The 23,206-nt window shown below is 46.1% G+C and overlaps 1 protein-coding gene across 1 annotated transcript; it reads right to left on the minus strand.

Moving 5' to 3' along the window:
• Nucleotides 1-861: 861 nt before the first annotated feature.
• Nucleotides 862-23,138, minus strand: LOC109885205 (cytosolic endo-beta-N-acetylglucosaminidase-like). Its single transcript, XM_031819939.1, has 14 exons — nt 22,864-23,138; nt 19,409-19,488; nt 17,316-17,517; nt 16,976-17,124; nt 14,840-14,994; nt 12,376-12,524; nt 11,206-11,377; nt 10,701-10,807; nt 7,366-7,477; nt 6,596-6,780; nt 4,758-4,900; nt 4,090-4,189; nt 3,701-3,812; nt 862-1,999 (listed from the first exon to the last, which is right to left on the minus strand). Exons 1-14 carry the CDS (start codon nt 22,977-22,979, stop codon nt 1,616-1,618), a joined length of 2,166 nt encoding a protein of 721 aa, XP_031675799.1. The 5' UTR covers nt 22,980-23,138; the 3' UTR covers nt 862-1,615.
• Nucleotides 23,139-23,206: the final 68 nt, after the last annotated feature.

The following is a 23,206-nucleotide window of genomic DNA, read 5'->3' on the forward strand; positions in this document are numbered from 1 at the left end:
GAAATGTTATGACTCCAACAACATTCAGAATGTTTTTCAGTAACCAACATGGAACGCTGTAGTGGGAATGTTATGACTCCATCAACATTCAGAATGTTTTTCAGTAACCAACATGGAACGCTGTAGTGGAAATGTTATGACTCCAACAACATTCAGAATGTTTTTCAGTAACCAACATGGAAATGCTGTAGTGGAAATGTTATGACTCCAACAACATTCAGAATGTTTTTCAGTAACCAACATGGAACGCTGTAGTGGAAATGTTATGACTCCAACAACATTCCGAATGTTTTTCAGTAACCAACATGGAACGCTGTAGTGGAAATGTTATGACTCCAACAACATTCAGAATGTTTTTCAGTAACCAACATGGAACGCTGTAGTGGAAATGTTATGACTCCAACAACATTCAGAATGTTTTTCAGTAACCAACATGGAACGCTGTAGTGGAAATGTTATGACTCCAACAACATTCAGAAGGTTTTTCAGTAACCAACATGGAACGCTGTAGTGGAAATGTTATGACTCCAACAACATTCAGAAGGTTTTTCAGTAACCAACATGGAACGCTGTAGTGGAAATGTTATGACTCCAACAACATTCAGAATGTTTTTCAGTAACCAACATGGAACGCTGTAGTGGAAATGTTATGACTCCAACAACATTCAGAATGTTTTTCAGTAACCAACATGGAACGCTGTAGTGGAAATGTTATGACTCCAACAACATTCAGAATGTTTTTCAGTAACCAACATGGAACGCTGTAGTGGAAATGTTATGACTCCAACAACATTCAGAATGTTTTTCAGTAACCAACATGGAACGCTGTAGTGGAAATGTTATGACTCCAACATTCAGAAGGTTTTTTAAACAGTATCTTTATTGATGCTTCAATTCATTTAGCATGTGGTGAATCATCTGTTCCTAGATGAAAGGATGCGTAGCGTGTAGTTTAAACGTGTGCTTGCTTTTCTCCTTAGAAAAAATAAAAGGGTGTGTGTCACTTCCTGCCGTGAGGAGACTCTGGTGCATCTTCTGTGGAAGTCCGTAATGGGAGGGGCCACAGCCTCCTTCGTTCTCCGATTAACGTATTGACACGCTCCTTGACCACTTGGTTTCTGGGTCACGGAGGGGAAGGTCTTTTGCCCAATTGGGGAGTCTCTCTCTGTATCGGGGAATCTCTCTGTATCGGGGAATCTCTATGTTCTGCTTGAGTATCCTGCATCTGCTCAGATTGCATTCACAGTAAGGGCTGTAGATGTCTGCTCAATCAGGAATTACCTACAGCGTGCTTCATGTTGAATTCGGAGTTCCCCTAATTGTTCTGGGAAGATAATTATATTTTTTTAATACTTTCTTGACTAGAAAAAAATGGTTAACTCTATAGGTGACTAGGAGGATCACATCACTACAAACTAGCTTACTGAATCAGGTTATCACTGACTGGCCAGGAGACAGGAAGTGGAGTAGCAAGTCCAGTAGTACATCCCAAATGGCACCCTATTCCCTATATAGTGCTCTACATTGGCCAGAGCCCTATGGGTCCATGTAGTGCACTATATAGGGAATAGGGTTCCATTTGGGACAACCAGTACATTGATACCCTTTCAGTGTCTTATGATTGGTCCGTCCTCTCCTCAGTATAACTGAGACTCCTCCTCCCCCATTGGGATTCAGGAACACGGAACCCCTCCCGGGATACGGGTTCCACCACCAGTTCTAGAAGACCTGGAGGTTCTGGAACCGTCAGCTCGGTCACACGGAATAAGGGGCAGTAGGCTCGGCCAATCAGGGCCAGCTTGCCAGATGGGATCCGGGGGTCTGGACCCCTCAGCCGGCGCCAGTACACCAGGAAGTGGCGTACGAGTTGGGCAGGGTAACGCCAGCGCAGGGTGGCGTTGAGATTAAGTTTATTGGCGCCCCTCAGCCACACCACGTCATAGAGACACACACTCTGGACTGGGAGGGGAGCAACGGAGAGGGACTCAGCATCCAGGATCTGGGGGGGGGGGGGGGAGACAAAGACAGACATCTTATAGGAAACACGGACACACAAATCAATCACTTTTATAAATGATTGAAATGTACAAACAGTCACAACATTACTTATATTGAACAAAAAGATCTGGGAGAAAACAGGACTGGTTCATTCTGCTGTATGTGGTGGCCAGGTGGAAAACACTGGTTCATTCTGCTGTATGTGGTGGCCAGGTGGAAAACACGACTGGTTCATTCTGCTGTATGTGGTGGCCAGGTGGAAAACACAACTGGTTCATTCTGCTGTATGTGGTGGCCAGGTGGAAAACAGGACTGGTTCATTCTGCTGTATGTGGTGGCCAGGTGGAAAACAGGACTGGTTCATTCTGCTGTATGTGGTGGCCAGGTGGAAAACAGGACTGGTTCATTCTGCTGTATGTGGTGGCCAGGTGGAAAACAGGACTGGTTCATTCTGCTGTACGTGGTGGCCAGGTGGAAAACAGGACTGGTTCATTCTGCTGTATGTGGTGGCCAGGTGGAAAACACTGGTTCATTCTGCTGTATGTGGTGGCCAGGTGGAAAACACGACTGGTTCATTCTGCTGTACGTGGTGGCCAGGTGGAAAACACGACTGGTTCATTCTGCTGTACGTGGTGGCCAGGTGGAAAACACTGGTTCATTCTGCTGTATGTGGTGGCCAGGTGGAAAACAGGACTGGTTCATTCTGCTGTATGTGGTGGCCAGGTGGAAAACACTGGTTCATTCTGCTATACGTGGTGACCAGGTGGAAAACACGACTGGTTCATTCTGCTGTATGTGGTGGCCAGGTGGAAAACACGACTGGTTCATTCTGTAGAACAACAGGTGTCGGCCTACTACGTCTACAGGAGAGAGCTGTTGAGTAAAGTGTTGCCCAGCTACTCATTTGAAGTATATTTGCCATTTGCTAAAGCAACTTGAATTGTCCTCATGTCTTTGTAGCTATGTTGTCATTTGTACAGGTCAAACCACAACTGAGCGAGTCCTATCAAACATTGTGGTTGTACTCGACCTCTGACACGAGGCACCTCTGTTTCAGTCTCTGGTTGTACTCGACCTCTGACACGAGGCACCTCTGTTTCAGTCTCTGATTGTACTCGACCTCTGACACGAGGCACCTCTGTTTCAGTCTCTGGTTGTACTCGACCTCTGACACGAGGCACCTCTGTTTCAGTCTCTGGCTGTGTCGTTGTATTTCCTGGTACGGCTGGTACTTCCTGGTTGTGTCGTTGTATTTCCTGGTACGGCTGGTACTTCCTGGTTGTGTTATTCTCCACAGGCTTTAAAGGGATGATTTTGACCATAGAGGTCAATGCAAATAGCCAAGGTCAATGCTAATAGCCAAGGTCAATGCTAATAGCCAATGTCAATGCAAATAGCCAAGGTCAATGCTAATAGCCAAAGTAAATGCTAATAGCCAAGGTCATGCACGAGCAACTGAGGCAGGGAACAATCGGTATTTATCAACGGTCATATCCTACCGGTGTGCCTATAATGCTCTTAGGATTGTTCTAGAAATCTAATCTTTTTTTCCTTATGCTTACGAACATTCTAAATTCTAAATTCCGTATTTTAAAACAGTTTCTAAACCATATTGATAAGTGAGGCCCCAGGAGGCCTAAGAGTCGGGGACAGATATGATTCTGGTGACGGGTAATTCTGTGGTAAGTTCTCTCTCTCTCACCATAATCTCTCCGACCCGGCATTTGAAAGGTGTGTCCTTATCTCCTCCATCACGCCGCACGCTGACACACACATCCCTCAGAGCACAGCCCTGCAGCTCCAACTGGGAACACCTGACACACACACACACACACACACACACACACACACACACACATGTTATTACAAACAGTATTACTGGCCTATATCACACACACACACACACACACACGTTATTACAAACAGTATTACTGGCCTATATCACACACACACACACACACACACACACACACACACACACACACACACACACGTTATTACAAACAGTATTACTAGCCTATATCACACACACACATCCCTCAGAGCACAGCCCTGCAGCTCCAACACACACTCACCCAGAGGTCTTCTTACCTGACAGTCCATCCGTCTGGGTTCCACTGTCCACAGCTCTGAGAGAACTGTCTCATCAACTGGTGGTCCTCTGTTAAAGCAATAGGCTCAATACTGCTGGCTACACACACACACACACACACACAGACACACACATCAATAATAATACAACACTTTACAACTCAGGGATATCCTGAACTGTGTGTGATATGACTCACTGGATATATCCTGAACTGTGTGTGATATGACTCACTAGGTATATCCTGAACTGTGTGTGATATGACTCACTAGGTATATCCTGAACTGTGTGTGATATGACTCACTAGGTATATCCTGAACTGTGTGTGTAATGACTCACTAGGTATATCCTGCACTGTTTGTGATATGACTCACTAGGTATATCCTGAACTGTGTGTGATATGACTCACTAGGTATATCCTGAACTGTGTGTGAGACATGACTCACTAGGTATATCCTGAACTGTGTGTGATATGACTCACTAGGTATATCCTGAACATCTCTGTGTGATATGACTCACTAGATATATCCTGAACACCTCTGTGTGTGATATGACTCACTAGGTATATCCTGAACTGTGTGTGATATGACTCACTAGGTATATCCTGAACATCTCTGTGTGATATGACTCACTAGGTATATCCTGAACATCTCTGTGTGATATGACTCACTAGGTATATCCTGAACACCTCTGTGTGTGCAGAGTGTAGCATCAGCAGTCTTTAACTCCAGAGAGACAGTGACCCCAGGAGATGGCTTATAGATCAGAGACACAAAGACCCTGGAGGATAAAGGCACCTGGAGAGAAAAGATCCTGGGAGGGGAGAGGGAGAAGAGAGGGAGCGAGGGGAAGGGGAAGAGAGGGAGAAGAGAGGGAGCGATGGGAAGGGGAAGAGAGGGAGAGGGGAAGGGGAAGAGAGGGAGAAGAGAGGGAGCGATGGGAAGGGGAAGAGAGGGAGAAGAGAGGGAGCGATGGGAAGGGGAAGAGAGGGAGTGGGGAAGGGGAAGAGAGGGAGAAGAGAGGGAGCAATGGGAAGGGGAAGAGAGGGAGCGAAGGGAAGGGGAAGAGAGGAAGCGAAGGGAAGGGGAAGAGAGGAAGCGAGGGGAAGGGGAAGAGAGGGAGCGAAGGGAAGGGGAAGAGAGGGAGCAATGGGAAGGGGAAGAGAGGGAGCAATGGGAAGGGGAAGAGAGGGAGAAGAGGGGGAGCAATGGGAAGGGGAAGAGGGAGCGAAGGGAAGGGGAAGAGAGGGAAGCGAAGGGAAGGGAAGGGGAAGAGAGGGAGCGAAGGGAAGGGAAGGGGAAGAGGGAGCAATGGGAAGGGGAAGGGGAAGAGAGGGAGCGAAGGGAAGGGAAGGGGAAGAGAGGGAGCGAAGGGAAGGGAAGGGGAAGAGGGAGCAATGGGAAGGGGAAGAGAGGGAGCAATGGGAAGGGGAAGAGAGGAAGCGAAGGGAAGGGGAAGAGAGGGAGCGAAGGGAAGGGGAAGAGAGGGAGCAATGGGAAGGGGAAGAGAGGGAGAAGAGAGGGAGCAATGGGAAGGGGAAGAGAGGGAGCAATGGGAAGGGGAAGAGAGGGAGCGAAGGGAAGGGGAAGAGAGGAAGCGAAGGGAAGGGGAAGAGAGGGAGCAATGGGAAGGGGAAGAGAGGGAGCAATGGGAAGGGGAAGAGAGGGAGCGAAGGGAAGGGGAAGAAAGGAAGCGAAGGGAAGGGGAAGAGAGGGAGCAATGGGAAGGGGAAGAGAGGGAGCGAAGGGAAGGGGAAGAGAGGGAGCAATGGGAAGAGGGGGAGCAATGGGAAGGGGAAGATAGGGAGAAGAGAGGGAGAAGAGAGGGGGAAGAGGGAGAAGAGAGGGGGAAGAGAGGGGGCGATGGGAAGGGGAAGAGAGGGAGCAATGGGAAGGGGAAGATAGGGAGAAGAGAGGGAGAAGAGAGGGGGAAGAGAGGGAGAAGAGAGGGGGAAGAGAGGGAGAAGAGAGGGGGAAGAGAGGGAGTGAAGGGAAGGGGAAGAGAGGGAGAAGAGAGGGGGGAAGAGAGGGAGAAGAGAGGGGGAAGAGAGGGAGCGATGGGAAGGGGAAGAGAGGGAGAGGGGAAGGGGAAGAGAGGGGGAAGAGAGGGAGCGAAGGGAAGGGGAAGAGAGGGAGTGAAGGGGAAGGGGAAGAGAGGGAGTGAAGGGAAGGGGAAGAGAGGGAGTGAAGGGAAGGGGAAGAGAGGGAGTGAAGGGAAGGGGAAGAGAGGGAGTGAAGGGAAGGGGAAGAGAGGGAGAAGAGAGGGAGCGAAGGGAAGGGGAAGAGAGGGAGAAGAGAGGGAGCGAAGGGAAGGGGAAGAGAGGGAGAAGAGAGGGGGAAGAGGGAGCAATGGGAAGAGAGGGGGAAGAGAGGGAGCAATGGGAAGGGGAAGAGAGGGAGCGAGGGGGAGAGAGAGGCCATAGCATTTGAATCCTTAAAGCTGTAATAGGAATATACAAGCCCTCATGAACACACACTCCCCCACACACTCCCCCACACACTCCCCTACCTGGCGCAGACTTTAGACAGCATGGAGGGTAGGACGCCCTCTACGAGCAGAGAGCTGCCCCCGCTCCAGGCATCTTCAGGGCAGCCCTGGGTCCTCAGCCAGCCCTCCCCCTCAAGGGTCTCTCTGTAGTATAGGGGTTGCAGCTCCTGGGCATCCAGGTTGAACCAGCTACGATCCACCTCACGCTACACAACCCAGCAGACAGACACACACAGGACAGGTCAGAGGGTAACTACAGGACACGAATAGGACAGAATCCCATCCAATGATACATATTGCAGTACAATGCATTCCAAAGAAGACCCAGATCCTTGTTGTTATGAGTCGTGTGACAGTCATGGAATTTTGGACACCGATAATTGGGCAGCCAAACGACCGCAGTCTCCGAAATAACCGCTGAGCACATTTTCTCCCTTCCTCCTCTCCTAACTGCATGTGCTGCCATAGAAATAAAATGAATAGAACAGGCGTCCCCATTCAAGTCAATTATGGCATAATGGGTGGACTGGCAGCCATTGCGAGTGTACCCCATAAGAACAAAGCAGGAAGTGTACCCATAGGAGCAAAGCAGGAAGTGTACCCATAGGAGCAGAGCAGGAAGTGTACCCATCAATATGTGCTGTGATTTGTTGATACAACTCAACTGACAAATACATTATATTGCATGAGCCACAAAATTTTGCATCACAATACCCAGGCAGCCATGGTGGGGGCAATTTTATGAATATTCTAGACATAGAACCCGTCCTCTGATTGGTTGACTCACTCACCTGTCCCCTCCAGTAGAGGCTGGTCCCAGCACCCTGGCAGAAGGAGGAGACGAAAGGGAGGGGCGACGAGGGCCGGTGGACATACAGGAAGTCAGACAGAAGAGACCAGAACCTGCACACAGGAAACAGGATGTGACATTGTAGGATACGACATAGGAGGGTCACTTTCGACTGTGGCTATGCTACGTGTGGTATGAGTGAGCGCTTTTATAAGAGAGAAAATATAGTCTATTTTATTAGTTTATTCAACAGGGTCCAGGGACCATGTATAACAAACATGGCATCAGATGTTAGCATCAGATGTTAGCGTCAGGTGTTAGCATCAGATGTTAGCGTCAGATGTTAGCGTCAGATGTTAGCGTCAGCGTCAGATGTTAGCGTCAGATGTTAGCGTCAGATGTTAGCGTCAGATGTTAGCGCCAGATGTTAGCGTCAACGTCAGATGTTAGCGTCAGATGTTAGTGTCAGATGTTAGCGTCAGATGTTAGCGCCAGATGTTAGCGCCAGATGTTCGCGCCAGATGTTAGTGCCAGATGTTCGCATCAAGTGTTAGCGCCAGGTGTTAGCGCCAGATGTTAGCGCCAGATGTTCGCATCAAGTGTTAGCGCCAGGTGTTAGCGCCAGGTGTTAGCTACATGCCTTGTACTCATCTAAAGTCCTTAGATAGACAGCATCACTTCATATTTCCCAGAGGCATTTAAGGTGTGGCGTTCGATAAAACATCCCACTACACCAGACAAAATCCCCAAACAACCACAGCGCTACACTAGACAAAATCCCCAAAACAACCACAAGCGCTACACTAGACAGAATACCCAAAACAACCACAGTGCTACACTAGACAAAATCCCCAAAACAACCACAGCGCTACACTAGACAAAACAACCACAGCGCTACACTAGACAAAATCCCCAAAACAACCACAGTGCTACACTAGACAAAATCCCCAAAACAACCACAGCGCTACACTAGACAAAACAACCACAGCGCTACACTAGACAAAATCCCCAAAACAACCACAGTGCTACACTAGACAAAATCCCCAAAACAACCACAGAGCTACACTAGACAAAACAACCACAGCGCTACACTAGACAAAATCCCCAAAACAACCATAGTGCTACACTAGACAAAATCCCCAAAACAACCACAGCGCTACACTAGACAAAACAACCACAGCGCTACACTAGACAAAATCCCCAAAACAACCACAGTGCTACACTAGACAAAATCCCCAAAACAACCACAGCGCTACACTAGACAAAACAACCACAGCGCTACACTAGACAAAATCCCCAAAACAACCACAGTGCTACACTAGACAAAATCCCCAAAACAACCACAGAGCTACACTAGACAAAACAACCACAGCGCTACACTAGACAAAATCCCCAAAACAACCACAGTGCTACACTAGACAAAATCCCCAAAACAACCACAGCGCTACACTAGACAAAACAACCACAGCGCTACACTAGACAAAATCCCCAAAACAACCACAGTGCTACACTAGACAAAATCCCCAAAACAACCACAGTGCTACACTAGACAAAAATCCCCAAAACAACTACAGCGCTACACTAGACAAAACAACCACAGCGCTACACTAGACAAAATCCCCAAAACAACCACAGTGCTACACTAGACAAAATCCCCAAAACAACCACAGCGCTACACTAGACAAAACAACCACAGCGCTACACTAGACAAAATCCCCAAAACAACCACAGTGCTACACTAGACAAAATCCCCCAAAACAACCACAGCGCTACACTAGACAAAACAACCACAGCGCTACACTAGACAAAATCCCCAAAACAACCACAGTGCTACACTAGACAAAATCCCCAAAACAACCACAGCGCTACACTAGACAAAACAACCACAGCACTACACTAGACAAAATCCCCAAAACAACCACAGTGCTACACTAGACAAAATCCCCAAAACAACCACAGTGCTACACTAGACAAAATCCCCAAAACAACCACAGCGCTACACTAGACAAAACAACCACAGCGCTACACTAGACAAAATCCCCAAAACAACCACAGCGCTACACTAGACAAAATCCCCAAAACAACCACAGTGCTACACTAGACAAAATCCCCAAAACAACCACAGCGCTACACTAGACAAAACAACCACAGCGCTACACTAGACAAAATCCCCAAAACAACCACAGTGCTACACTAGACAAAATCCCCAAAACAACCACAGCGCTACACTAGACAAAACAACCACAGCGCTACACTAGACAAAATCCCCAAAACAACCACAGCGCTACACTAGACAAAATCCCCAAAACAACCACAGCGCTACACTAGACAAAACAACCACAGCGCTACACTAGACAAAATAACCACAGCGCTACACTAGACAAAATCCCCAAAACAACCACAGCGCTACACTAGACAAAACAACCACAGCGCTACACTAGACAAAACAACCACAGCGCTACACTAGACAAAATAACCACAGCGCTACACTAGACAAAATCCCCAAAACAACCACAGCGCTACACTAGACAAACAACCACAGCGCTACACTAGACAAAACAACCACAGCGCTACACTAGACAAAACAACCACAGCGCTACACTAGACAAAACAACCACAGCGCTACACTAGACAAAACAACCACAGCGCTACACTAGACAAAACAACCACAGCGCTACACTAGACAAAACAACCACAGCGCTACACTAGACAAAACAACCACAGCGCTACACTAGACAAAACAGCCACAGCGCTACACTAGACAAAACAACCACAGCGCTACACTAGACAAAACAACCACAGCGCTACACTAGACAAAACAACCACAGCGCTACACTAGACAAAACAACCACAGCGCTACACTAGACAAAACAACCACAGCGCTACACTAGACAAAACAACCACAGCGCTACACTAGACAAAACAACCACAGCGCTACACTAGACAAAACAACCACAGCGCTACACTAGACAAAACAACCACAGCGCTACACTAGACAAAACAACCACAGCGCTACACTAGACAAAACAACCACAGCGCTACACTAGACAAAACAACCACAGCGCTACACTAGACAAAACAACCACAGCGCTACACTAGACAAAACAACCACAGCGCTACACTAGACAAAACAACCACAGCGCTACACTAGACAAAACAACCACAGCGCTACACTAGACAAAACAACCACAGCGCTACACTAGACAAAACAACCACAGCGCTACACTAGACAAAACAACCACAGCGCTACACTAGACAAAACAACCACAGCGCTACACTAGACAAAACAACCACAGCGCTACACTAGACAGTAAAAGCAGCAGAAGTTCATCTCACTTGTCCTGTTCCTTCCTGAAGTCATTCTTGTCTGGGATGGACTCGTACACCCAGCCTGGAGCAAAGATGGCCGTAGAGAAGTCATGTTTACGAATCATCTCCAGAGCCTGGGGAGGGAGGGAGGGACTGGTGTTTATATATTGTTACGAGCACACACCACTGTATGATCACACACACACACACACACACACACAACCATAATAAACTCCATTTCTTTAAGAAGACACACACACACGTACCTGTGACTAAGCACTGACACACACAACCCCCACCTTCTCACACCATCTCCCTACCCCTCCTACCCTCCCCCTCATACCCTCTGACCCTCCCCCTCCCAGTTCTAACCTTATTAGTCTCCAGCTTCCCCCCTCCTACCCTCCCCCTCTCCCACTCCTACCCTCCCCCTCCAATCCTCCAACCCTCCCCCTCCAACCCCCCCACCCCCTTCGACCCTCCGACCCCCCCCCCCCCCCCCCCCCTCCGACCCTCCCCTCCCAGTTCTAACCTTATTAGTCTCTAGCTTCCCCCCCACCACCTCTCCCCTGGCGAACACGTCCACCCCAACAAAGATGTCCGCCAGCCGGCCCTGAGCAGCTGAGTAGGCCTTCATTCCCTCCAGGTTCTGCTCTGTCCAGTTATAGTTGGTGAAGATACCATCACACGCTGAGAAAAACACTCTGAGAGAAGGGGGGAGTGGAGAGAGAGAGGTGAAGGGGGGAGTGGAGAGAGAGAGGTGAAGGGGGAGTGGAGAGAGAAAGGTGAAGGGGGGGAGTGGAGAGAGAGAGGTGAAGGGGGGAGTGGAGAGAGAGAGAGAGGTGAAGGGGGGAGTGGAGAGAGAGAGAGGTGAAGGGGGGAGTGGAGAGAGAGAGAGGTGAAGGGGGGAGTGGAGAGAGAAAGGTGAAGGGGGGAGTGGAGAGAGAGAGAGAGAGGTGGGGAGTGGAGAGAGAGAGAGAGAGAGAGGTGGGGAGTGGAGAGAGAGAGGTGAAGGGGGGAGTGGAGAGAGAGAGAGAGAGGTGAAGGGGGGAGTGGAGAGAGAGAGAGAGGTGAAGGGGGGAGTGGAGAGAGAGAGAGAGGTGGGGAGTGGAGAGAGAGAGAGAGAGGTGAAGGGGGGAGTGGAGAGAGAGAGGTGAAGGGGGGAGTGGAGAGAGAGAGAGAGGTGAAGGGGGGAGTGGAGAGAGAGAGAGAGGTGGGGAGTGGAGAGAGAGAGAGAGAGAGGTGGGGAGTGGAGAGAGAGAGAGAGGTGGGGAGTGGAGAGAGAGAGGTGAAGGGGGGAGTGGAGAGAGAGAGGTGAAGGGGGGAGTGGAGAGAGAGAGAGAGGTGAAGGGGGGAGTGGAGAGAGAGAGAGAGAGAGGTGAAGGGGGGAGTGGAGAGAGAGAGAGAGGTGAAGGGGGGAGTGGAGAGAGAGAGAGAGGTGGGGAGTGGAGAGAGAGAGGTGAAGGGGGGAGTGGAGAGAGAGAGGTGAAGGGGGAGTGGAGAGAGAGAGAGAGGTGAAGGGGGGAGTGGAGAGAGAGAGAGAGGTGGGGAGTGGAGAGAGAGAGAAGGGGGGAGTGGAGAGAGAGAGAGAGAGGTGAAGGGGGGAGTGGAGAGAGAAAGGTGTATAAGATCTCCTTATCTTCCCTATCCACATTTTCCACTCCCTCCCCCCTCCCTCATCTCCTCTCCCCCCTCCACCTACCTGTTGGATGGGTTGAGTTCATTCTGCCATTTGAGCTGTCCGTTCTCCAGAACAGAGTCATACCACAACACCATACTACCAGGGACTCTCTCGTGCATCTGGTCCGTCAGATAACGTAGAAACAGAGGAGTGTTCTTCACAGCAGTCTCCTAGTTACATGAGAGGAGACGGAGGGCAGGGAACATACACGTTATCAATCATCAACGTGTTTCCCAAATGGCCCCCTCTGTCCCCATAGTCCACTACTTTAGACCAGGACCCATTAAGGCTGCACTGTTGTCATGTTGTACGTGGCAGGCCAACGTGTTCACAGCACAGTAATATAGGTCAGTATACTGTAGGACAGCAGATAACAGGGAGGCTGTCGACCTAAAGGAGACTTGTCATTGTTGACGTTCTGGGTTCAGCACAGTAATATAGGTCAGTATACTGTAGGACAGCAGATAACAGAGAGGCTGTCGACCTAAAGGAGACTTGTCATTGTTGACGTTCTGGGTTTAGCACAGTAATATAGGTCAGTATACTGTAGGACAGCAGATAACAGAGAGGCTGTCGACCTAAAGGAGACTTGTCATTGTTGACGTTCTGGGTTTAGCACAGTGTGCAGACAACTGATGAGGTCATTATTGCTGTTTCTACCATACTGCTTTAACCTGTACACTCCTTTCAGAAGTAAACAAGTGTCTACAGGTGAAGAGGTGTAAAGACTGGCTGTGTCCCCAATGGCACCGGATTCACTATATAGGGCACTACTTATAGGGAATAGAAGGGGAATATAGTGCACTAGTTAGGGAATAGAGGGGGAATATAGTGCACTACTTATAGGGAATAGAGGGGGGAATATAGTGCACTACTTATAGGGAATAGAGGGGGAATATAGCGCACTACTTATAGGGAATAGAGGGGGAATATAGTGCACTACTTATAGGGAATAGAGGGGGAATATAGTGCACTACTTATAGGGAATAGAGGGGGAATATAGTGCACTAGTTATAGGGAATAGAGGGGGAATATAGTGCACTACTTATAGGGAACAGAGGGGGAATATAGCGCACTACTTATAGGGAATAGAAGGGGAATATAGTGCACTAGTTATAGGGAATAGAGGGGGAATATAGTGCACTAGTTAGGGAATAGAGGGGGAATATAGCACACTACTTATAGGGAATAGAAGGGGAATATAGTGCACTAGTTATATGGAATAGAAGGGGAATATAGCGCACTACTTACAGGGAATAGAGGGGGAATATAGTGCACTAATAGGGAATAGAGGGGGAATATAGTGCACTACTTATAGGGAATAGAGGGGGAATATAGTGCACTAATAGGGAATAGAGGGGGAATATAGTGCACTACTTACAGGGAATAGAGGGGGAATATAGTGCACTACTTACAGGGAATAGAGGGGGAATATAGTGCATTAGTTATAGGGAATAGAGGGGGAATATAGTGCACTAGTTATATGAAATAGAGGGGGAATATAGTGCACTAGTTAGGGAATAGAGGGGGAATATAGCACACTACTTATAGGGAATAGAAGGGGAATATAGTGCACTAGTTATATGGAATAGAAGGGGAATATAGCGCACTACTTACAGGGAATAGAGGGGGAATATAGTGCACTAATAGGGAATAGAGGGGGAATATAGTGCACTACTTATAGGGAATAGAGGGGGAATATAGTGCACTAATAGGGAATAGAGGGGGAATATAGTGCACTACTTACAGGGAATAGAGGGGGAATATAGTGCACTACTTACAGGGAATAGAGGGGGAATATAGTGCATTAGTTATAGGGAATAGAGGGGGAATATAGTGCACTAGTTATAGGGAATAGAAGGGGAATATAGTGCACTAGTTATATGAAATAGAGGGGGAATATAGTGCACTAGTTATAGGGAATAGAGGGGGAATATAGTGCACTACTTACAGGGAATAGAGGGGGAATATAGTGCACTAGTTATAGGGAATAGACGGGGAATATAGTGCACTAGTTATAGGGAATGGAGGGGGAATATAGTGCACTAGTTATAGGGAATAGAGGGGGAATATAGTGCACTACTTACAGGGAATAGAGGGGGAATATAGTGCACTAGTTATAGGGAATAGAGGGGGAATATAGTGCACTAGTTAGGGAATAGAGGGGGAATATAGTGCACTAGTTAGGGAATAGAGGGGGAATATTGTGCACTAGTTATAGGGAATAGAGGGGGAATATAGTGCACTAGTTATAGGGAATAGAGGGGGAATATAGTGCACTAGTTATAGGGAATGGAGGGGGAATATAGTGCACTAGTTAGGGAATAGAGGGGGAATATAGTGCACTAGTTATAGGGAATGGAGGGGGAATATAGTGCCATTTTTCAACACACCCACAACATAATGAAAACCAACGTCTCTACAGCACAGCAATAGACAAGAGTTTAGTACAGAATAACAAACTGTTAAAAGTTATAAAACTCACACCGAGAGGGTTCTCGATGTTGATCAGCCAACCATCGAAGCCGTAACAGTGGGCTATCTGAACCAGCCTATCAGCTACGGCCCTGTAAGACTCCTCCTCTTTCAGGAAGACCTCGCACATCTTCCCCCCGTCCGTCCACTCAGTGATGAAGGTGCCTGGAGAACAAGCCAATCACAGCCGTCGATCAGTCACTGTGGAACTCAAACAGACCAATCAGCAGTGCACCTATATTCTCAACGTGAGCCCTATCAGTACTGTAGAAGGCAAACGTCCCAACCGCTTCAGATATGAATCCAACACCTAGAATGTCATCTGTTTGATATGGAAGGCTTGTGTTCTCTCTCATGTACACTGTGTAAACTATTAGAATGTCATCTGTTTGATATAGAAGGCTTGTGTTCTCTCTCATGTACACTGTGTAAACTATTAGAATGTCATCTGTTAGGTTCAACCCCTTATACTGTACATCTCACTGTATATGACCTGAGTGAGACAGTCACTCCGACACACACACACACACAGTCACGTACACAGTGAGACAGTCACTCCGACACACACACACACACACACACACACACAGTCACGTACACAGTGAGACAGTCACTCCGACACACACACACACACAGTCACGTACACAGTGACAGTCACTCCGACACACACACACACAGTCACGTACACAGTGAGACAGTCACTCCGACACACACACACACACACACACACACACACACACACACACACAGTCACGTACACGGTGAGACAGTCACTCCGACACACACATACACACACAGTCACGTACACAGTGAGACAGTCACTCCGACACACACACACACAGTCACATACACAGTGAGACAGTCACTCCGACACACATACACAGTGAGAGTCACTCCGACACACACACACACACACACACACACACACACACACACACACACACACACACACAGTGAGACAGTCACTCCGACACACACATACACACACAGTCACGTACACAGTGAGACAGTCACTCCGACACACACACACAGTCACATACACAGTGAGACAGTCACTCCGACACACATACACAGTGAGAGTCACTCCGACACACACACACACACACACACACACACACACACACACACACACACACACACACACACACACACACACACACACACACACACACACACACACACACACACACAGACCACAGACTAAAGCCTGAAGGTCACAGTGAGAGTCACTCTGACACACACACACACAACACTTCCTCTGAGTGTAGACAACACTTCCTCTGAGTGGTAGACAACACTTCCTCTGAGTGTAGACAACACGTCCTCTGAGTGTAGACAACACTTCCTCTGAGTGTAGACAACACTTCCTCTGAGTGGTAGACAACACTTCCTCTGAGTGGTAGACAACACTTCCTCTGAGTGTAGACAACACTTCCTCTGAGTGGTAGACAACACTTCCTCTGAGTGGTAGACAACACTTCCTCTGAGTGGTAGACAACACTTCCTCTGAGTGGTAGACAACACTTCCTCTGAGTGGTAGACAACACTTCCTCTGAGTGTAGACAACACTTCCTCTGAGTGTAGACAACACTTCCTCTGAGTGGTAGACAACACTTCCTCTGAGTGGTAGACAACACTTCCTCTGAGTGGTAGACAACACTTCCTCTGAGTGGTAGACAACACTTCCTCTGAGTGAAGGCAGAGAACAGACTGGTGGAAACCAGTAGTGTACAATAATGTACTACATACTGTAATACTGTACCACTTTCACACTGCTGGGCCGGCCAGAATGAACCTGACCGTGATGACTTGAATATTTGGACATTTCAGCATGCTTCACGACACATTACCAGGCCCACTTAGACCCTACAGCTGGGGTTCGGCTCGGCTCGGTACTGTGAAAAGATATATAACTACAAGGGTATTATTGACTCCCAATAATCTCTGCTTTCTCCCAAAGTGTGCACTTATTCACTTCCCTTCATGGATTTGACAGGAAATGACTGTTGTAAAAAAAAAACTCCCCTCTCTACCCCCAATGTCTATACCAATCCAATGTTTTCCCATTCGTAGGGAGTATTGAACAAGTACACACTTGTTCAGGAGGACAGAGAGATTATTGGGACGTGGCCCCGTTGAGTCTCACCCAGGACGATGACTCCGTGTCGGTGAGCAGCGTTGGTCCAGACGGACGGGGGGATGGTCACCGTGTTGTGGCTGAAGTAGTTAAACACGTCGATGTACTGCCAGTGGTAGAACACATAGGGAGCATCCGACTCTGCTCCCTGCAGAAACCTGAGGGGAGAGGTCAGGGGTCAAAGGTGAGAGGGAATTTAGTCGTACCACTTAGCAAAACACTTAATCCAAAAAAGGGACTTCCAACACAATGAGTCCGTTGTTATGTGAGAATTTAGTAATAGCCTATCGTGTGCAAACAAAGTCTACTTGTGGCAGTTCATTGTTTCACAGGTGAGAGTTCAACCTACCTGTCATCCAGGTATCCGCCCATCATGTCGTGACTCACCAGAGTCCGGTGCGGCGTGCTGGCCAGAGAAGGCTCCCGATTGGCCAGGGGCACCGTCGCCACGTTGAAGGGGTTGGCCTCGCTGCGTTTCCACGACAACAGCTCCTCCAGGGACTGAAGGCCGGAGCTGATTGGCTCGGTGGTGTCCGGGTCATAATGCTTAGCTGTAAAGGGAAAGGCACAGATTGGTTCGTTCTTTGTGCTTTAGGTAACATTTGAGTTTTCACTGAATACGGTTGATGACTGTGTCTTCAGGTCGGCATGGCGACCAAACAACCTGGGTGAGCAGAACAAACAGGGACAGTATCACTATAACCTGAGTGTTAGAGCTATTTCATCATTCCACTGTCCTGTCATTTCCTAAGGATGAAAAGACTTCTGAAACTCAGAGGCTCTGTACTGTTAGACAGTCTATACTCTGTACTGTTAGACAGTCTATACTCTGTACTGTTATACAGTCTATATTCTGTATACAGTCTATACTCTGATACAGTCTATTCAGTCTATACTCTGTACTGTTATACAGTCTATACTCTGTATACAGTCTATACTCTGTATACAGTCTATACTCTGTACTGTTATACAGTCTATACTCTGTATACAGTCTATACTCTGTATACAGTCTATACTCTGATACAGTCTATACTCTGATACAGTCTATACTCTGTACTGTTATACAGTCTATACTCTGTATACAGTCTATACTCTGTACTGTTATACAGTCTATATTCTGATACAGTCTATACTCTGTACTGTTATACAGTCTATACAGTCTATACTCTGTATACAGTCTATATTATGTACTGTATACAGTCTATACTCTGTACTGTTATACAGTCTATACTCTGTGTACAGTCTATACTCTGTACTGTTAGACAGTCTATACTCTGATACAGTCTATACTCTGTTATACAGTCTATACTCTGTTATACAGTCTATACTCTGTATACAGTCTATACTCTGATACAGTCTATACTCTGATACAGTCTATACTCTGTTATACAGTCTATACTCTGTATACAGTCTATACTCTGATACAGTCTATACTCTGATACAGTCTATACTCTGATACAGTCTATATTATGTACTGCTATACAGTCTATACTCTGTATACAGTCTATACTCTGATATACAGTCTATACTCTGATACAGTCTATACAGTCTATACTCTGATACAGTCTATACTCTGATACAGTCTATACTCTGTGCTGTTATACAGTCTATACTCTGTACTGTTATACAGTCTATACTCTGTATACAGTCTATACTCTGTGCTGTTATACAGTCTATACTCTGTATACAGTCTATACTCTGTGCTGTTATACAGTCTATACTCTGTACTGTTATACAGTCTATACTCTGTATACAGTCTATACTCTGTACTGTTATACAGTCTATATTCTGATACAGTCTATACTCTGTGCTGTGATACAGTCTATACTCTGTGCTGTGATACAGTCTGTACTCTGTACTGTTATACAGTCTATACTCTGTGCTGTTATACAGTCTATACTCTGTATACAGTCTATACTCTGATACAGTCTATACTCTGTGCTGTTAGACAGTATATACTCTGATACAGTCTATACTCTGATACAGTCTATACTCTGTACTGTTAGACAGTCTATACTCTGTATACAGTCTATACTCTGTATACAGTCTATACTCTGTACTGTTATACAGTCTATACTCTGTATACAGTCTATACTCTGTACTGTATACAGTCTATACTCTGTACTTTATACAGTATATGCTCTGATACAGTCTATACTCTGTACTTTATACAGTATATGCTCTGATACAGTCTATACTCTGATACAGTCTATACTCTGTATACAGTCTATACTCTGTATACAGTCTATACTCTGTACTGTATACAGTCTATACTCTGTACTGTATACAGTCTATACTCTGATACAGTCTATACTCTGTATACAGTCTATTCAGTCTATACTCTGTATACAGTCTATACTCTGTATACAGTCTATTCAGTCTATACTCTGTATACAGTCTATTCAGTCTATATTCTGTATACAGTCTATACTCTGTACCAACCTGGCAGAGACGAGGCTCCATACTTGATGACTTCATGAACACTTCTCAACTCAACTGGCTCATCCAAGCAAGACTCCAAACTGGTGAAATATGAATGACAATACATTTAGAATGTACAGTACAGTACCAATGAGTACAGTACCATAGAGTACAGCACCATAGAGTACAGTACCAAACAGTACAGCACCAATGAGTACAGTACCATACAGTACAGCACCATACAGTACAGTACCATAGAGTACAGCACCATACAGTACAGTACCATAGAGTACAGTACCATAGAGTACAGTACCATAGAGTACAGTACAGTACCATAGAGTAGAGTACAGTACCATAGAGTAGAGTACAGTACCATAGAGTACAGTACCATAGAGTACAGTACAGTACCATAGAGTAGAGTACAGTACCATAGAGTAGAGTACAGTACCATACAGTACAGTACCATAGAGTACAGTACCATAGAGTAGAGTACAGTACCATAGAGTAGAGTACAGTACCATAGAGTAGAGTACAGTACCATAGAGTACAGTACCATAGAGTACAGTACAGTACCATAGAGTACAGTACAGTACCATAGAGTACAGTACCATAGAGTACAGTACAGTACAGTACCATAGAGTACAGTACAGTACCATAGAGTACAGTACCATAGAGTACAGTACCATAGAGTACAGTACAGTACCATAGAGTACAGTACCATAGAGTACAGTACCATAGAGTACAGTCCATAGAGTACAGTACAGTACCATAGAGTACAGTACCATAGAGTACAGTACAGTACAGTACCATAGAGTACAGTACCATAGAGTACAGTACCATACCATAGAGTACAGTACCATAGAGTACAGTACAGTACCATAGAGTACAGTACCATAGAGTACAGTACAGTACCATAGAGTACAGTACCATAGAGTACAGTACAGTACAGTACCATAGAGTACAGTACCATACCATAGAGTACAGTACCATAGAGTACAGTACCATACCATAGAGTACAGTACCATACCATAGAGTACAGTACAGTACCATAGAGTACAGTACCATAGAGTACAGTAGCATACCATAGAGTACAGTACCATACCATAGAGTACAGTACAGTACCATAGAGTACAGTACCATAGAGTACAGTACCAGAGTAGAGTACCATAGAGTACAGTACCATAGAGTACAGTACCATAGAGTACAGTACAGTACAGTACCATAGAGTACAGTACCATACCATAGAGTACAGTACCATAGAGTACAGTACCATAGAGTACAGTACCATAGAGTGCAGTACCAGAGTACAGTACCATAGAGTACAGTACAGTCCATAGAGTACAGTACAGTACCATAGAGTACAGTGCCATAGAGTACAGTACCATAGAGTACAGTACCATAGAGTACAGCACCATAGAGTACAGTACCATAGAGTACAGTACCATAGAGTACAGTACAGTACCATAGAGTACAGTACCATAGAGTACAGTACAGTACCATAGAGTACAGTACAGTACCATAGAGTACAGTACCATAGAGTACAGTACAGTACAGTACCATAGAGTACAGTACCATAGAGTACAGTACCATAGAGTGCAGTACCAGAGTACAGTACCAGAGTACAGTACCATAGAGTACAGTACAGTCCATAGAGTATAGTACAGTACCATAGAGTACAGTACAGTCCATAGAGTATAGTACAGTACCATAGAGTACAGTACCATAGAGTACAGTACCATAGAGTACAGTACAGTACCATAGAGTAGAGTACAGTACCATAGAGTAGAGTACAGTACCATACAGTACAGTACCATAGAGTACAGTACCATAGAGTAGAGTACAGTACCATAGAGTAGAGTACAGTACCATAGAGTAGAGTACAGTACCATAGAGTAGAGTACAGTACCATAGAAGTACAGTACAGTACCATAGAGTACAGTACAGTACCATAGAGTACAGTACCATAGAGTACAGTACAGTACAGTACAGTACCATAGAGTACAGTACCATAGAGTACAGTACCATAGAGTACAGTACAGTACCATAGAGTACAGTACCATAGAGTACAGTACCATAGAGTACAGTCCATAGAGTACAGTACAGTACCATAGAGTACAGTACCATAGAGTACAGTACAGTACAGTACCATAGAGTACAGTACCATAGAGTACAGTACCATACCATAGAGTACAGTACCATAGAGTACAGTACCATAGAGTACAGTACCATAGAGTACAGTACAGTACCATAGAGTACAGTACCATAGAGTACAGTACAGTACAGTACCATAGAGTACAGTACCATACCATAGAGTACAGTACCATAGAGTACAGTACCATACCATAGAGTACAGTACCATACCATAGAGTACAGTACAGTACCATAGAGTACAGTACCATAGAGTACAGTAGCATACCATAGAGTACAGTACCATACCATAGAGTACAGTACAGTACCATAGAGTACAGTACCATAGAGTACAGTACCAGAGTAGAGTACCATAGAGTACAGTACCATAGAGTACAGTACCATAGAGTACAGTACAGTACAGTACCATAGAGTACAGTACCATACCATAGAGTACAGTACCATAGAGTACAGTACCATAGAGTACAGTACCATAGAGTGCAGTACCAGAGTACAGTACCATAGAGTACAGTACAGTCCATAGAGTACAGTACAGTACCATAGAGTACAGTGCCATAGAGTACAGTACCATAGAGTACAGTACCATAGAGTACAGCACCATAGAGTACAGTACCATAGAGTACAGTACCATAGAGTACAGTACAGTACCATAGAGTACAGTACCATAGAGTACAGTACAGTACCATAGAGTACAGTACAGTACCATAGAGTACAGTACCATAGAGTACAGTACAGTACCATAGAGTACAGTACCATAGAGTACAGTACCATAGAGTACAGTACCATAGAGTGCAGTACCAGAGTACAGTACCATAGAGTACAGTACCATAGAGTACAGTACAGTCCATAGAGTATAGTACAGTACCATAGAGTACAGTACAGTCCATAGAGTATAGTACAGTACCATAGAGTACAGTACCATAGAGTACAGTACCATAGAGTACAGTACCATAGAGTACAGTACCATAGAGTACAGTACAGTCCATAGAGTATAGTACAGTACCATAGAGTACAGTACAGTCCATAGAGTATAGTACAGTACCATAGAGTACAGTACCATAGAGTACAGTACCATAGAGTACAGTACCATAGAGTACAGTACCAAACAGAGACCATGGGTGAAGCCAAGCTTAGATTTGAAATTCAGTAGTGTATTCCTTTCACCCATTTGATTTATCATTGCATGTGATGATTAAATCATTATGTTTATTCTATCTGCTGTAAAATGTGGGTTGTGTGCTCTGTGAACTTAAACAACTCTACTGATCAGCGGCCCAGAGGGAGGCCGACACAACCTACGAAGTGGCAGCTGTCAACAAAAAAGTTACCCTGTGGTTTCCGTTTTTGACAACTTGCTCCCGATCTGATCCTCTCCTTCGTCTTCTGTCTTTCTCCTCCGCAAAGACCCATCCTCCTGATGCTCAGTAGTCAATGCACCGTCCATGGTGAGAAATATGAGTTAGAAGTCTATGACTGAACGGAAGACATAAACATGCATCAACGGCAGGATGTTGCATTGCTCATGTTCGGGACAGAGCGCGAAAGAAACATTTCCTTGTTTCCTGCGATTGGCTGCAGTTGTGATGTTGTTCAAAGCGTGTGCTTCGACCAACGAATGACAGCTGAGATAAGGCGATCACGTGGAAGGTGTTTTTTGACAGCGACTGCCGT

The sequence above is a fragment of the Oncorhynchus kisutch genome, unplaced genomic scaffold (genome assembly GCF_002021735.2).
Source record: "Oncorhynchus kisutch isolate 150728-3 unplaced genomic scaffold, Okis_V2 scaffold2905, whole genome shotgun sequence".
Classification (NCBI taxonomy): Eukaryota; Metazoa; Chordata; class Actinopteri; order Salmoniformes; family Salmonidae; genus Oncorhynchus; species Oncorhynchus kisutch.

Bases quoted from the DNA above. Each gene is read 5' to 3' on its own strand.
- LOC109885205 (XM_031819939.1), bottom strand. From the start codon at position 22,979: ATGGACGGTGCATTGACTACTGAGCATCAGGAGGATGGGTCTTTGCGG. The intron at 17,518-19,408 runs GTTGGTACAGAG...TTCCCTTTACAG, and splicing joins TGGAGCCTCGTCTCTGCCAG to CTAAGCATTATGACCCGGAC. The intron at 4,901-6,595 runs GTAGGGGAGTGT...CTCCCCTCCCAG, and splicing joins CTGTCTAAAGTCTGCGCCAG to GATCTTTTCTCTCCAGGTGC.